At 38.2% G+C, this 15,524-nt stretch overlaps 1 protein-coding gene across 50 annotated transcripts in view; it reads left to right on the top strand.

The window, feature by feature from the left end:
* Nucleotides 1-15,524, top strand: part of ABI2 (abl interactor 2) — a 122,397-nt gene that overhangs the window by 84,555 nt on the left and 22,318 nt on the right. For 20 of the 50 annotated variants that reach the window (XM_053905968.1, XM_053905960.1, XM_053905905.1 and 17 more), the window contains one exon: nt 6,316-6,474. In XM_053905968.1, coding sequence (XP_053761943.1) covers nt 6,316-6,474 — 159 coding nt within the window. Of the gene's footprint in view, nt 1-379; nt 563-6,315; nt 6,475-7,618; nt 7,649-15,524 lie in introns of all 50 variants that reach the window. The other 30 variants (XM_053905931.1, XM_019446308.2, XM_019446312.2 and 27 more) reach the window with 3 other exon arrangements.

Below are 15,524 nucleotides of genomic sequence, written 5' to 3'. Positions count from 1 at the left end.
TTTGTGTAATTCAAAATGGAATATTATTTTTCTAGTGTATTCTGTTTAGATTTGTATGCTGTTTACAAAATATTATGCTAAAAATTACAATATAAAGGGAGCACTTTTCTTCCAGAGTAGTGGCTTTTAGGTAAAATGGAATGCTTGTTTCTAATGAATTAAAAAATCTGTACATTACCCTGAACATTTTGAATTATTTGCTAACAATCCTTTAGTATAAGCTTAATTTTTTTTCTTTTTTTTTTTTTTTAACACTCTCTGTATTCTTTGGTTAGTGTTAAGCACTGGATATCTAACATTAGGTTCTCTAATGCCTTTTCTAATCCTGCCTAATGGATCTGCCTCATTAATGCTGCCTCTTACTCCTCTTTCCCCTCAGCCCCTGCTGGCTCTGCTGGTACTCCTCCCCTTCCTGCTACTTCTGCATCTGCCCCTGCCCCTCTTGTTCCTGCTACTGTCCCTTCCTCCACTGCCCCAGACGCTGCTGCTGGGGGTGCCCAGACCCTTGCTGATGGCTTCACTTCTCCAACTCCCCCTGTTGTTTCTTCCACTCCCCCTACAGGTGAGTATGGCTTGTTCCTTGGAAGGCACATCCAGTCATCTGGCTCTTTTACATGGAACTCTGGCTTTATGACTTCTGTTTGTTTGTGCTCTATTTCTCTCTCTCTCTCTCTCTCTCTCTCTCTCTCTGTGTGCGTGTGTGTGTGTGTATAAAATCTGAAGAGTAATGGACTAACTAGAAGATGGCATGTAACTACAAGAGTAAAATTTACTGAGGAAATCAGGGTAAAGTTGACATACATTTTTCCAGTAGAGTAACACAAATATACATTTTTTTATTGCTTGAATTTCACTTACTAGAGATTTGTGAATTTAGTATGGAGCCCTCTTCTGTACAGTTTCGAGAAGTTATCATTAGAATTATTGTTACAGATTACGTCTTTAACAAATAGAAAAGTCTATGAAAATAATTCTAAGGTATATTTTATAGGTAATATTTAACATATTGAATGTCTCTGTACGTCTTTTAAAGTAGCACTGGAAACACATAGTAGACAATGGACTTTTTAAGAAATTCAGGCTTACTTAAGTGTTACTTAAAGTTGGCTGGTGTTTTAGTGTTTTAAAACTACAACTTAAAATCTGTTTTGATGGGGAAGGGGAAAAGGTTCACTTTCTACAAAATATATTTGCAAAGTTAATAGTGATGCTGGTTAGTAAATAAATTCTTTATTATAAAAATGTATGTGTTTGGACATGTATCACCTTAGCTTGCTAAATACTTCATAGAATATATATATTTAGCTCTACTGATATAACTAGATGCTTGTGTTAAAGGACACTTAGCTAAAAGGGATTTTGGATGGCGTTTTATGGGATAACTTCTATAATAGCACTTTGTAAGAAAAGCTTCCCATAGTGTACGAATGTAAACATGGACTATACTTTGATCTATACACACCTCTGTTAGGCAAGACTATCTAGTTAAATCTAGGAATCTTACTATACTCCAACATCAATGCAGTAAAAAATACATCTTGAAGTTGGTTGTAGGCCCAGAAAGAACAAATCGCTCCCACCCAAGAGCGAATATTTTAGTAATAAAATCATAATTTAATAGCAGGTACTGGTTCAGAGTTTACCCTGAATGAACATTTGTTACATGACTGAATAATATAGTTTTTCTTAACAAAAATCAAGGTAAATGCCTTAATAACATATCAATATAATCTTTTTAATACAGTTTTTGAATCACCAAGTACTTTTTTCTTTTCTTCTTATTAAGGTATAATTTACATACCGTAAAATTAACCCTTTTTAGCATGTATTTCTGTGACAGATGTACACAGTAATGTCACCACAACTTCAGTGAAGATGTGGAATAATACTGTGATCCTCGAATTTCCTTCATGCTCCCTTTGTGATCAGTCCTTCCCTTTCACTCCTAGCCCCTGGTAACCCTTTGATCTGTGTTTTTTTCGTTTTTTTTTTTTCCCTCTAAAGTTTTGACTTTGTTAGCTTGTCATGTAAATGGGAATATATGGTATGTAGCCTTTTGGGTCCGTTTTTTTGGCACCAGTGCATTTGAGATTTATCCATGTTGCTTCAAGTTTCATTATTTTATTACTGAGTAGTGTTGTATCCTTCGGAGGTACCATAGTTTGTTTATCCCTTGGATTATTTCCATTTTGGGGTTATTATGAATAAATTGCTGTAGGTACACACACACAGACTTGTGTGTGTGTCAGTTTTCAGTTCATTTGGGTAAACACCTAGGGATTAGGATTGTCGGGTTGTATAGTAAGTGAATGTTTAACTTTATAAGAAACTGTCAGATTGTTTTCCAAAGTGGCTAAATCATTTTATACCTCGACCAGCAGTGTGTTAGACTTCCAGTTGCTCTGCATACTTGTTAGCATTTGCTATTGTCAGTTTGTCTTTTAAAAAAAATTTTTTTTAATGTTTGTTTATTTTTGGGAGAGAGAGAGTGCAAGTGGGGAGCGGCAGAGAGAGAGGGAGACACAGAATCTGAAGCAGGTTCCAGGCTCTGCTGTCAGCACAGAGCTGGATGTGCGGCTCGAACCCACAAATCGTGCGACCATGACCTGAGCCGAAGTCAGATGCTGAACTGACTGAGCCACCCAGGCGCCACCCCCCAACCCCAAACTGTTTTTAAACTATAGCCATTGTAATAGGTGTACAATAGTTTCTTGTGTGGTTTTGGTTTGCATTTCCCTAATGTCTAATGATGTAGACTATCTTTTCATTTGCTTCTTTGCCATCTGTTTATCTTCTTTGATGAAATGTCTGTTCAAATGTTTTGCTCCCCTCACACACCTTTTGAATAGGGTTGTTTGTTTTCTTACTGAATTCTTTCATTTGTTTTGTTTTGTTTTGTTTTGTTTTGAGAGAGAGTGAGTGTGTAGAAGTGGGAGAGGGGCAAAGGGAAAGAGAGAATCTTAAGCAGGCTCCACGCTCAGCACAGAGCCTAACACAGGGCTCAATCTCATGACCCTGGGTTCATGACTAGTGCCCAGAATCAAGAGTTGGATGCTCAACCAACTGAGCTACACAGGCACCCCTTGAATTCTTTTTTTTCTGAATAAAAGTCCTTTATCAATTTTATGATTTGGAAATACGTTCTTCCATTTATGACTAACTTTTCATTCTTTAATGGTATCTTTTAAAGGGGGAGTTCTTCATTTTGATTGAGTCTAGTTCATTGATTTTTTTCTTCTGTGAATTGTGCCATACTTTCAAACTTGTTAGCTTATGCAAGGTCATAAAGATTTTGTTCTGTTTTTCCTAAAAGTTTTTAGTTTTAGGTTTTATAGTTAGGTCTGTAAAATTAAACTGTAGCTTTGTTTGCTTTTTTAACCCAAGGCAAAATAAATGCTTTATTAATGGTATCAATAGATTGTCTTTTAGTAGTGTTTTTGAATTATCGATGACTTATGTGAGATTTTAGACTGGATGTAATCTATAAAATTCATAATGGTGTCAATTATCAGGATGTTTTTAACTTGAAGATCATAGGTCTGTATTAGTTTGTTACAGATTAATTACTAAAATGCCAATAATGTATTTGTATCTGATGATTCAAATGACAAAACATATCTTTGAAGTAATAATTTATTAGTATATATGTTTTTACATTTTTTATTGTGGTTATATAGACTTGACAGTAGATTATGTTTAAAAAAAATTTTTTTTTTAATTTTTGAGAGAGAGGGACAGAGTGCAGATGGGGGGAGGGGCAGAGAGAGGGAGACCCAGAATGACAAGCAAGCTCCAGGCTCTGAGCTGTCAGCACAGAGCCTGATGCAGGGCTTGAACTCATGAACTGTGAGATCATGACCTGAGCTGAAGTCGGAGGCTTAACCAACTGAGCTACCCAGGTGCCCCCTGACAGTAGATTATGTTTAAGCTTGAATACTCCAGATTTTTATACAACAGAATTGATTTTTAGGTTTTGATGCTGTCGTATGTAAAATTAAATGATTTAGCAGATCTTGAGTACTTTTAAAATATTCTTTATATGAGTTCATATGAAACCAAGTTTGATAAATTTTTGGAGTTCCTGAAGACCAGTTTTAGTCACGTAAATCCTTTTTACAATCATGGATAAGATGAAAAATTGCCAGAAGTGTTTTTCTTTCTTTTCTCCTCTCCCCTCTCTCTTCCTTCCTCCCTGCACTTTCTCCTCCTCTTCCCCTTTGTTTTTTATTTTTTAATGTTTGTTTATTATTTTTGAGAGAGAGCGTGAGCAAGGGAGGGGCAGAGAGAGACGGAGACACAGAATCTGAAGTAATCTCCAGGTTGCGAACTGACAGCACAGAGCCCAGTGCAGGGCTCAAACCCAGGAACCACGAGATCATGACCTGATCCAAAGACAGACGCTCAACTGACTGAGCCACACAAGTGCTCCTATCTTCTTCCCTTTATCTCTCCTCTCCTTCCCCTTTCATCCCCTCTCACGTCTCCCTTCCCTTCTTCTCTCCTCCTGTTTCCTCCCCTCCTTTCTTGTCTACTGGAGTGGTCTCTCCAGGGTGTTCTAGTGCTTTGTTTGCTCTGTTATAGTAGGCCTTCAGCTGAATGATGTTAAGTGGAAGTGGAGTCAAGAGAAAATTTAGGAGCTGAATTGCATTAGGGACTTAGATTACGAAAGAATGTCTTTAGTTAGCATTACCTGTTTAAGTATTCTCAGCACAGTTGAGTGAAATTGCTAATAAATGTGTATAGGTTCAGAGATTGTATTACAAATAAGATATATTTTACTTTTTTGTATCTTAGCTTTATTCATACTTGTAAATTGCTTAAGCTCTAATTAAGATATTTATTTATTTATTTATTTATTTATTTATTTATTTATTTATTTATATAGAGGGAGGGGCAGAAAGAGTTGGGGAGAGAGGGAATCCCATGCAGGCTTCTTGCTGTCAGCACAGAGCCCAATGTGATGCAGGGCTCCATCTCACAAACTTTGAGAACATGACCTGAGCTGAAATCAAGAGTCAGATGCTTAACCAGCTGAGCCACCCAGGCACCCCAACCTCTAATTTTAAGGCAAAATAATCTACCTTCGGAAATGGAGGGGTTTTTCTTATTAAAATTTTTTTTTCAATGTTTATTTATTTTTGAGACAGAGCATGAGCGGGGGAGGGGCAGAGAGAGAGGGAGACACAGAATCTGAAGCAGACTCTAGGCTCTGAGCTGTCAGCACAGAGCTGGACACAGGGCCCAGATGCGGGGCTTGAACTCAACTGCGAGATCATGACCTGAGCTAAAGTCAGATGCTCAACCGACTGAGCCACCCAAACACCCCTTTAATTTTTTTTTAATGTTTATTTATTTTTGAGAGAGAGAGAGAGAGACAGAGCACAAGTGGGGGAGGGGCAGAGACAGGGAGACACAGAATCTGAAACAGGCCCCAGGCTCTGTGCTGACAGCTCAGCACAGAGTTCGAACTCAGGAATGGTGAGATCATGACCTGAGCTGAAGTTGGATGCTTAAGCAACTGAGTCACCCAAGTGCCCCATGGAGGTTTTTGATTGAATAAAGACGTATTTGATTTGGAATTATGTCACTTTACCTTTTGTGAAATACTTTGTTTTCCTTTAAATGAATTGGCTTTGCTACTTTAAATTTACTGCTATTGTTATTATTACTATTATTGTTTTGGATAAGACTGTGTGTTAAACATTTTTTCTTTTTCTTTTCCAAATGTCATTTCTGTTTAGTTTTTAGTGGCCATTTTTGAGGGGTGGAGGAGGAAGTAAGCCACAGATTTTAATTGTGATGATTTTGAAACCCTGTCAAATTATTAGTTTAATACAATTATAGTATTAATTAGTAATCTGTTTAGACCATAGCTTTTCCAAACCTAGTTTTATTTACTGACTTTCTTGCTTTTGTACTTTCTTTTTTAAAGTTTATTTATTTATTTTGAGAGAGAGCACAAGCTGGGGAGGGTCAGAGAGAGAGAGGGAGACACAGAATCCAAAGCAGGCTCCAGGCTCTGAGCTGTCAGTGCAGAGCCCGATGTGGGGCTCGAACACACAAACCATAAGATCATAATGCGAGCCGAAGTTGGATGCTTAACCGACTGAGCCACCCAGGCGCCCCTCTTGCTTTTGCACTTTGATATGTTAGCTGAGCAATAGCTGTGGCCTTGTATGATGTTTGTCAGATAGCAATTAAGTTAGCTAAGCATTGTTATTTTTAATCATGTTATTAAGATTCAGACAATAAAGCATTTGGTTGTCTGAGATAATTTTCTTTTAATGGCAAATTTATGCTCTGTCCCTTTTCCAGGTCATCCTGTTCAGTTCTACAGTATGAATAGACCTGCCTCTCGCCATACTCCCCCAACAATAGGGGGCTCGTTGCCCTATAGACGCCCTCCTTCCATAACTTCACAAACAAGCCTTCAGAATCAGATGAATGGAGGACCTTTTTATAGCCAGAATCCAGGTTAGATTTTCTTTTGCATTTTATAGAATATTTAAAATTTCAATTACAGAAGAAAAGACCTTTAATTACAAATGACTAGCGCATAATAGGTGTTTAGTACTATTTGTTCAATGAATGGAAGAATGACTACAAGGTTGCTAATACTATATCATCCATTTCTTTTTTTTTTTTTTTTAATCAGTACACGATTTCCATATAAAGTAGAACTTAATTTTTCCAAACAATCTTTTTGATTGTGCTGGTGATTATTTGCTTTTAAAAATAATACTATGGTGAACAGTATTTCCTTCTTATTTTATCAGATATCCTTGCTCTACGAATACCAAATAATAAAAATTGACTGTATATGAACATAGTTTTATAAGTGGCATAGTAAAGGAGAGATGATATTTTTGAAGCTGTTTTGTGCTAGGCAGTTATACTGTTGTATTCACGTCTCGTACCAAACCTATGATGGGAAAGCTGGGACTTGGACAGATTGATCCAGATACTACAGTCAGTCTTTCATCATGCATCATGCATACAGAAAAAAATTAATCTGGCACATATTTAAAGTCACATGCAAACATTATTTTTGCTTCTTCCCCAGAGAAGGTGAAAGCAAATACTAGACACTGTGACTATTGTGGACATGGTATATCAACTTACTGTGTTTTTCTGGATTTTTGCCAAGAGGCCAGTAAGTCTGTATATGATCACCTTTAATATTAAGGGACAACCCATTCCATTTTTTTGATAAGCCCTGAAACCAGTCAACCATGGCTACCTTTTGGTGAAACCTCCTTATTCCTTGGGAGTTATGCAGAAGAAATTTGATTCTCTTTCTAGATAAATGCAGTTTACTTATTTATTTTTAATGTTTATTTATTTTTGAGAGACAGAGGGAACACAAGCCAAGGAGGGGTAGAGAGAGAGGGAGACACAGAACGCGAAGCAGGCTCCAGGCTCTGAGCTGTCAGCACAGAACCCAGTGAGGGGCTTGAACTCGCGAACCGTGAGATCACGACCGGAGCTGAAGTCAGACGCTTAACCTAAGACTGAGCCACCTAGGTGCCCCTTGATAAATGCAGTTTAAAGAATGCCTTTATATATTATCTCATTTGATTCCTCTAATCATGTGTTCATTTTCATCTGTATTTTATAGGTGAAGAAACTGAGGCTGAGGTGATGTCAGGTTAGGATTTGAACTTAGATCGTCTGCCTCTGAGTTCCATGTTCTTTCATACTATCCTACCTAACTTCGGACTTTAAAAAATCTTCCTCTTACTCTCGTAGTCTCTTTTTGGGAGGTAGGGGGTTGGAGGTGAGGAGGATCCCACAATGTGATATAAAGTGCTTGAGAGCCTGAGACCTCGTCAGTCTTTTATACAGTTTTATCCTGGGAATAGTGCTCAGTAGCTGTTGGATGTAGAATGAAATCCTGTTCCTTTACTCAAATCCTTTGACTCTTTTGGGTCCCTCTTACAGATTAAACACCATATTTACACTGTAGTGTGATAACCAACTGCCTGAGCTGAAATATACTCTTGCTGCTGTCCTTGATTACACTTAATGATTTTTTGCTGTGCCATTCTTTTAAACTCATTTTGAGCTTAATTTTGACAAATCTGCCTATCTTTTTCATACATTCTGATTTTAAATCATGTGTTCCAAACTCATTTTTATACCTAAATGCAGTTTTTATTTTTAAACTTTAGTTTGTTAGTAGATATGGCTTATTTCATAGTTGTGTTGAAGGTAAGGTCTCTCTCTGGCCCTCCTTGGAAGTCTAGACAAATACTGCTTATGGCCCATACACCCTTCCCTATGCTCAAGTAGAATTTTGAAAGAGTGGTGTCAGTCTAAAATGGCTGGTTCCCTAATGGAGCTGAGAGATACTTCACTGTGACAGTTGATGACCCATGTGTATATGATATTCAGGAAATAGGTACAAGGATATTTACTTCTTTTTGTGTACATATACACGTATAAAATATTGGTCTTATGAGAACTGTTGGTGGAATTTATTTGAAGGCTATTTGAGCACATACTTAAATGTGTTTTATGTACATATTTCAGTACTTCTTTCTTTGTAAATCTGATTTTAACGAAAGTATGTGATTAAAGCAGAAAAATGCCCTACTCTCAGGAATAATTTTAATGAAAGTATTTTTCACACTCATGGATATAAAACGAATTGAGATTCTTGAGCCTTCAATATAATGTGTGAGACAATTCATTTATTTATTTTTTTTCTCCTGTATGCCTCTCTTTTAAGTTCTGCCTTTCATCTCTAGGGATTTGGTAACTGTTTAAAGAGGGTGACTGCAGCTTTGTTAGTTTATTAATCATGGTGCTTTTTTGAATTAAAATTTATTTTTACTAAATCATGTTCTTTGAAAAGCTTTTCTTTCTTTCTTTCTTTCTTTTTTTTTTTTTTTTTTTGCAAGAATCAATACTTTGCAAACCAGTGTCCTAAGGCTACTCGGTGTTTCTTCTTTTTATTTGCTTTAGAAAATTATGTGTCTTGTATTATTCCCATGGGTCTTACCTTCATCCCTGTTTATTAATATTTAAAATGAAAAAACGTGTGTTGTGCTTTCTCAAGCAGCTAATTCTCTGATTTAACAAAAATGATCCCAGCTGTGTTTTTTATGAGCCTGTTTTTTTACAATCAGAGGCTTAAAATGGATGTGGACTTCTGAAGGGGTGAGCTGACAGGCTGGGATTCATGTGTCTCTAAATTCAGTGTGATTTTCTGTGAGATGGAAATCTAGCAGCACTGTTACTGTAGTTGGTTTGAGTTGAAAAGGCAACCAAACATAGGAATTAAAATATGGAATTATAAGAACTGTTGGTGGAATTTATTTGAAGTGCCAAGTCCTAAGAGTACAATAATTGTTTTGTAATGATCCTAAGGGTACAGTAATTGTTTTCTAATGAGATTATTTCAGAAGCAATTTAATGAAAGGAACACTTTGATCAGGGCATAACTGAAATCCCTTTGGCTCTCATTGTTTCTTAAAAATGTAGTCAAAGAAATAGGAATACCAATGTATCATTCATCTTGTCAGCTGCAGAGAGTCACTGAAACAAATAGAGCTAACAAGTTAACAGTTTTTATTTTAAATATCAATATGAAGCACTCTGGTGGTAAATAAGTATGTGTGTGTTTGTACATTTACATATATAAACCTCGTTTGGTAAGTGTCTTAGTTTAGGCTGCTATAACAGAGACTGGGTGGTTTATAAACAACAGAAATTTATTTCTCATAGTTTTGGAAGCTGGAAGTCAGAGATCAGGGTGCTAACATGGTCAATTTCTCGAGTTCTCTTCTGGGTTGCACACTGCTATCTTCTTGTATCCTCACATGGTGGAAAAGAGAGGGAGTTCTCTAGGTCTCCTTTGTAAGGACACTAATTCCATTCATGAGGGCTCCACTCTCATGACCTAACTGCCTCCCAAAGTCCCACCTCCTAATACCATCACATTAGGATTTCAACCTGTGAACTTAGGGGATATATAAATATTCAATCCATAACATTAAAGAATCAGTAATGTATTTAAGTACCAACACCTTTTTTAATAGATATCCTATAGTATACTGCTCATATTTTCTTATAGCAAAGGTTAAAAAAAATCTAATTCATAAAGTGGAATGTTGGTTGCAAGAAATGTGACTGTATTTAGTTTGTATCAGGAATTTGTAAATGAGTATTGTGTTTTACACAGGGAAAATGCCAGGTTTTAACCACTGAATGTTATTAAAAACAACTAAAAAGAAACAATGAAAAAATTATATTGGGTTGGTGATATTGCAGAAGAGAAATCAATAACATATATTCACTAAATGATGCTTACCATAAATTTCCAGAAAAATGCAGATGTGGTAGAGCTTTAGCAAAGTATGAATAAAAGAGCAGTAGCAAGAAGCTATTTTCAAATCCTTATTTTAGGCAGTCTTGAGTGTTTGTTAGAGAATGCTTACTCTAAGAACGAAAAAGCAAGGGAACAACTGAACAGTGGTACGTATATTCTCAGATGACCAAGTAAGCCGGATAGGCCCTTTACACTGATTATTAATACAAGTTATGTTTTTAAACTGTTAATTTGCTACTTTCACTTGGCATAACATCTTGTGACTCTTTTGGTTCAAAAGGAATAACAACAATGATCCAGTTCTTTTAACCCTTCTGAGACTACAGAATTGATAATTATTTGGTAACCATATACTCTTCCATCAAAAAAGCCTCCTTACTGAGTATCATTAAGTTCACTTTTAAATACTCCTTGCTATTCATGTTTAGAAAATATTTCACTTTTTAAAATGTTTACTTTTGAGAGAGAGAGAGAGCCAGAGAACGAGTGGGGGAGGGGCAGAGAGAGGGAGACACAGAATCTGAAGCAGGCTCCAGGTTCTGAGCTGTCAGCACAGAGCCCAATACAGGGCTCAAATCCACAAACTGCAAGACCATGACCTGAGCTAAAATTGGACGCTTAACTGAGTGAGCCACCCAGGTGCTCAGAAAATATTTCACTCTTAAAATGAATTGTTTAAATCATTTCCCTCACTGCAATGTAAAATATAAGCAGCTAAACCTGAATGGGCTGTCAGATAAATACAACTTCTAAAGGTGGTATTCTTTAATGGTTTTAGTAGTAGTATTGAGGATGTTTGTTTTGTCTGCTTTTCTCAGAGTATTTATAAACCTGTAGAAATAAGATGTAAAATCCTAAGTGATTTTTCAAAACTTTTTTTTTATTTTTTAAAGTCCATTTATTTATTTTGAGAGAGAGAGAGAGAGAGAGCGAGCAGGGGAGGGGTAGAGAGAGCGGGAGAGAGAGAATCCCAAGCAGGCTCCACACTGTCAGTGCAGAGCCCGACGTGGGGCTGGAACTCAGGAACCATGAGATCATGACCGGAGCAGAAACCAACAGTTGGATGCTTAACTGACTGAGCCACCCAGGTGCCCCTCAGAACTCTTTGAACTGGATGTTTTAAAACAATAAACCTCAAAGATTGTGCTACAAAGGATTTTATAAATAACCAGGAAGGTCATGCTTGGAAAGGCTATATATTTCATCAGCACAGACTCATAATGTAAATTTGGTTTGCTTGCAGAGCCTTTTAGTGTGTGTGTGAGTGTGTGTGTGTGTGTGAGTGTTTGTGTGTGTATTTGGTCCAGTCACTTGGTGAGGACATCTCCTCACATTAACATCATTAGTGTATATTGTGAACATAAAATTACTAAGTTTAGAGACCTTTTGGTGGTTATAGGGAAAGGGTATTGTCATATGAGGAATCATCTTAGCTAAGTGTAGTGAAAACAAATGTCTAGTTACTCGCTGCCCTTCCCTGTTCACAAGATGCCTAGGACTAGACTGAATATTGCAAATAATTCTTCTCATCAGATTCCTGCTTAAATCTCCTAGAATGGTTGATTTTCTATTCAGCTCTAAGAAAGATAAATCTAGTTTAAAATAGGATTTTCTGGTTCACAGAGTTCTGGTCAGATAGTAGGGAGGAGGAAGATGGCGGCGTAGGAGGACACTGGGCTCACCACGTCCTGCTGATCACTTAGATTCTACCCACACCTGCCTAAATAACCCAGAAAACCGCCAGAAGACTAACAGAACGGACTCTCCAGAGCCAAGCATAGACGAGAGGCCCACGGAAGAGGGTAGGAAGGGTGGAGAGGCAATGCATGCTACATGGACTGGCAAGAGGGAGCTGGGGCGGTGGAGGGGCAGCCCACCAGGCAAGGCAGAGCCCTCGAGTCTGGCTTGCAAAAGCAGAGGGGCCAGACTGTGTGAGTTCTGACAGCCAGCGGGACTTAACATCTGGAATGTTATAAGTCAATAGCTCTGCTCTGAGAGTGGGAGGGCGAGAGGACACTGCAAAGGAGAGGTGTTGAGCCCCGGAAGACAGAGCTCAGCTTGGCGGGGAACAAAGACGCTGGCCAGCGCCATCTCCCTCTCCCATCCCCCTGCTGAAATCCCAAAGGGAACCAGTTCCTGGCACTGAACTTGCTTGCACTGCACAAACACCCAACGCTGTGCTTCTGTGGATCCATCCCTCCAATGGGTCTGCCTCCCTCCTGGTGCTGCAGGGCCCCTCCTGCAGGGGACCACCGAGGGCAAAGTGAGCTGAGCCTGCCCCTCCTGCCCCTGTGCACCTTGCGGATCCACCCCAGCTAATATGCCAGATCCCATCAAAGAAGCGCCACAACCCTAGCAGTGTGCAAGTAGCCCAGACGGGCCACACCACTCCACAGTGAGTCCTGCCCCTGGGAGAGGGGAAGAAAAGGTACACACCAGTCTGACTGTGGCCCAAGCGGTGGGCTAGGGACAGACATGGGGTCTGACTGCGGCCCCGCCCGCCAACACAAGTTACTCCAGACAGCACAGGGGAAGTTCCCTGCAGTTCCACGCCACCCCAGGAACCATCCAAAATGATGAAACGGAAGAATTCTCCTCAAAAGAAACTCCAGGAAGTAGCGACAGCTAACGAATTGATCAAAAACGATTTAAGCAATATAGCGGACCATGAATTTAGAATAATAGTCATAAAATTAATCGCTGGGCTTGAGAAAAGTATAGAGGACAGCAGAGAATCTATTGCTATGGAGATCAAGGGACTAAGAAATAGTCATGAGGAGCTAAAAAATGCTATAAATGAGGTGCAAAATGGAGGCAACTACAGCTTGGATTGAAGAGGCAGAGGAGAGAATAGGTGAATTAGAAGATAAAATTATGGAAAAAGAGGAAGCTGAGAAAAAGCTAAAAAAATCCAGGAGTATGAGGGGAGAATTAGAAAACTAAGTGATGCAATCAAATGAAACAATATCCGTATAATAGGAATTCCAGAAGATGAAGAGAGAGAGAAAGGGGCTGAAGGTGTACTTGAACAAATCATAGCTGAGAACTTCCCTGATCTGGGGAAGGAAAAAGGTATTGAAATCCAAGGGGCACAGAGAGCTCCCTTCAGACGTAACTTGAATTGATCTTCTACACGACATATCATAGTGAAACTGGCAAATACAAGGATAAAGAGAAAATTCTGAAAGCAGCTAGGGATAAACACGCTCTAACATATAAAGGGAGACTGGTAAGACTAGTGACAGACCTATGTACTGAAACTTGGCAGGCCAGAAAGGAATGGCAGGAAATCTTCAATGTGACGAACAGAAAAAAATATGCAGCCAATAATCCTTTATCCAGCAAGTCTGTCATTCAGAACAGGAGGAGAGATAAAGGTCTTCCCAAACAAAAACTGAAGGAATTCATCACCACTAAACCAGACCTACAAGAGATCCTATGGGGGATTCTGTGAGTGAAATGTTGCAAGGACCACAAAGTACTAGAGACATCACTACAAGCATGAAACCTACAGACATCACAATGACTCTAAACCCATATCTTTAAATAATAACACTGAATATAAATGGACCAAATGCTCTAACCAAAAGACATAGGGTATCAGAATGGATTAAAAAAAAAAACAAGACCCATCTATTTGCTGTCTACAAGAGACTCATTTTAGACCTGAGGACACCTTCAGATTGAAAGTGAGGGGATGGAGAACTATCTATCATGCTACTAGAAGTCAAAAGAAAGCTGGAGTAGCCATACTTATATCAGACAAAGTAGACTTTAAATTAAAGCCTGTAGCAAGAGATGAAGAAGGGCATTATTTAATAATTACAGGGTCTATCTATCAGGAAGAGCTAACAATTATAAATGTCTATGTGCCGAATACGGGAGCCCCCAAATATATAAAACAATCACAAACATAAGCAACCTTATTGATAAGAATGTGGTAATTGCAGGGGACTCTAAATACTCCACTTACAGTAATGGATAGATCATTTAGACACAGGATCAATAAAGAAACAAGGGCCCTGAATGATACATTGGACCAGATGGACTTGACAGATATATTTATAACTCTGCATCCCAAAGCAACAGAATATACTTAATTCTCGAGTGCACATGGAACATTCTCCAAGATCGATCACATACTGGGTCACAAAACAGCCCTTCATAACTGTAAAAGAATTGAGATCATACCATGCATACTTTCAGACCACAATACTGTGAAACTTGAAATCAACCACAGGAAAAAGTCTGGAAAACGTCCAAAAGCATGGAGGTTAAAGAACACCCTACTAAAGAATGAATGGGTCAACCAGGCAATTAGAGAAGAAATTAAAAAATACATGGAAATAAATGAAAATGAAAATACAACAATCCAAACGCTTTGGGATGCAGCGAAGGCAGTCCTGAGAGGAAAATTCATTGCAGTCCAGGCCTATCTCAAGAAACAAGCAAAATCCCAAATATAAAATCTAATAGCACACCTAAAGGAAAGAGAAGCAGAACAGCAAAGACACCCCAAACCCAGCAGAAGAAGAGAAATAATAAAGATCAGAGCAGAAATAAACAATATAGAATCTAAAAAAAACTGTAGAGCAGATCAATGAAACCAAGAGTTGGTTTTTGGAAAAATAAACAAAATTGATAAACCTCTAGCCAGGCTTCTCAAAAAGAAAAGGGAGAGGACCCAAATAGATAAAATCATGAATGAAAATGGAATTAGTACAACCAATCCCTCAGAAATACAAGCAATTACCAGGAAATACTATGAAAAATTATATGCCAACAAACTGGACAACCTGGAGGAAATGGACAAATTCCTAAGCGCCCACACACTTCCAAAACTCAAACAGGAAGAAATAGAAAACTTGAACAGACCCATAACCAGTGAAGAAATTGAATCGGTTATCAAAAATCTCCCAACAAATAGAGTCCAGGACCAGATGGCTTCTACCAGACATTTAAAGCAGAGATAATACCTATCCTTCTCAAGCTGTTCCAAAAAATAGAAAGGGAAGGAAAACTTCCAGACTCATTCTATGAAGCTAGTATTACTTTGATTCCTAAACCAGACAGAGACCCAGCAGAAAAGAGAACTACAGTCCAATATCCCTGATGAATATGGATGCAAAAATTCTCAATAAGATACTAGCAAATTGAATTCAACAGCATATAAAAAGAATTATTCACCATG

This window comes from Panthera pardus, unplaced genomic scaffold, assembly GCF_024362965.1.
Source record: "Panthera pardus isolate Hobbes unplaced genomic scaffold, ASM2436296v1 HiC_scaffold_10, whole genome shotgun sequence".
Taxonomy (NCBI): domain Eukaryota; kingdom Metazoa; phylum Chordata; class Mammalia; order Carnivora; family Felidae; genus Panthera; species Panthera pardus.
This window is presented reverse-complemented; position numbering and strand designations above follow the sequence as displayed.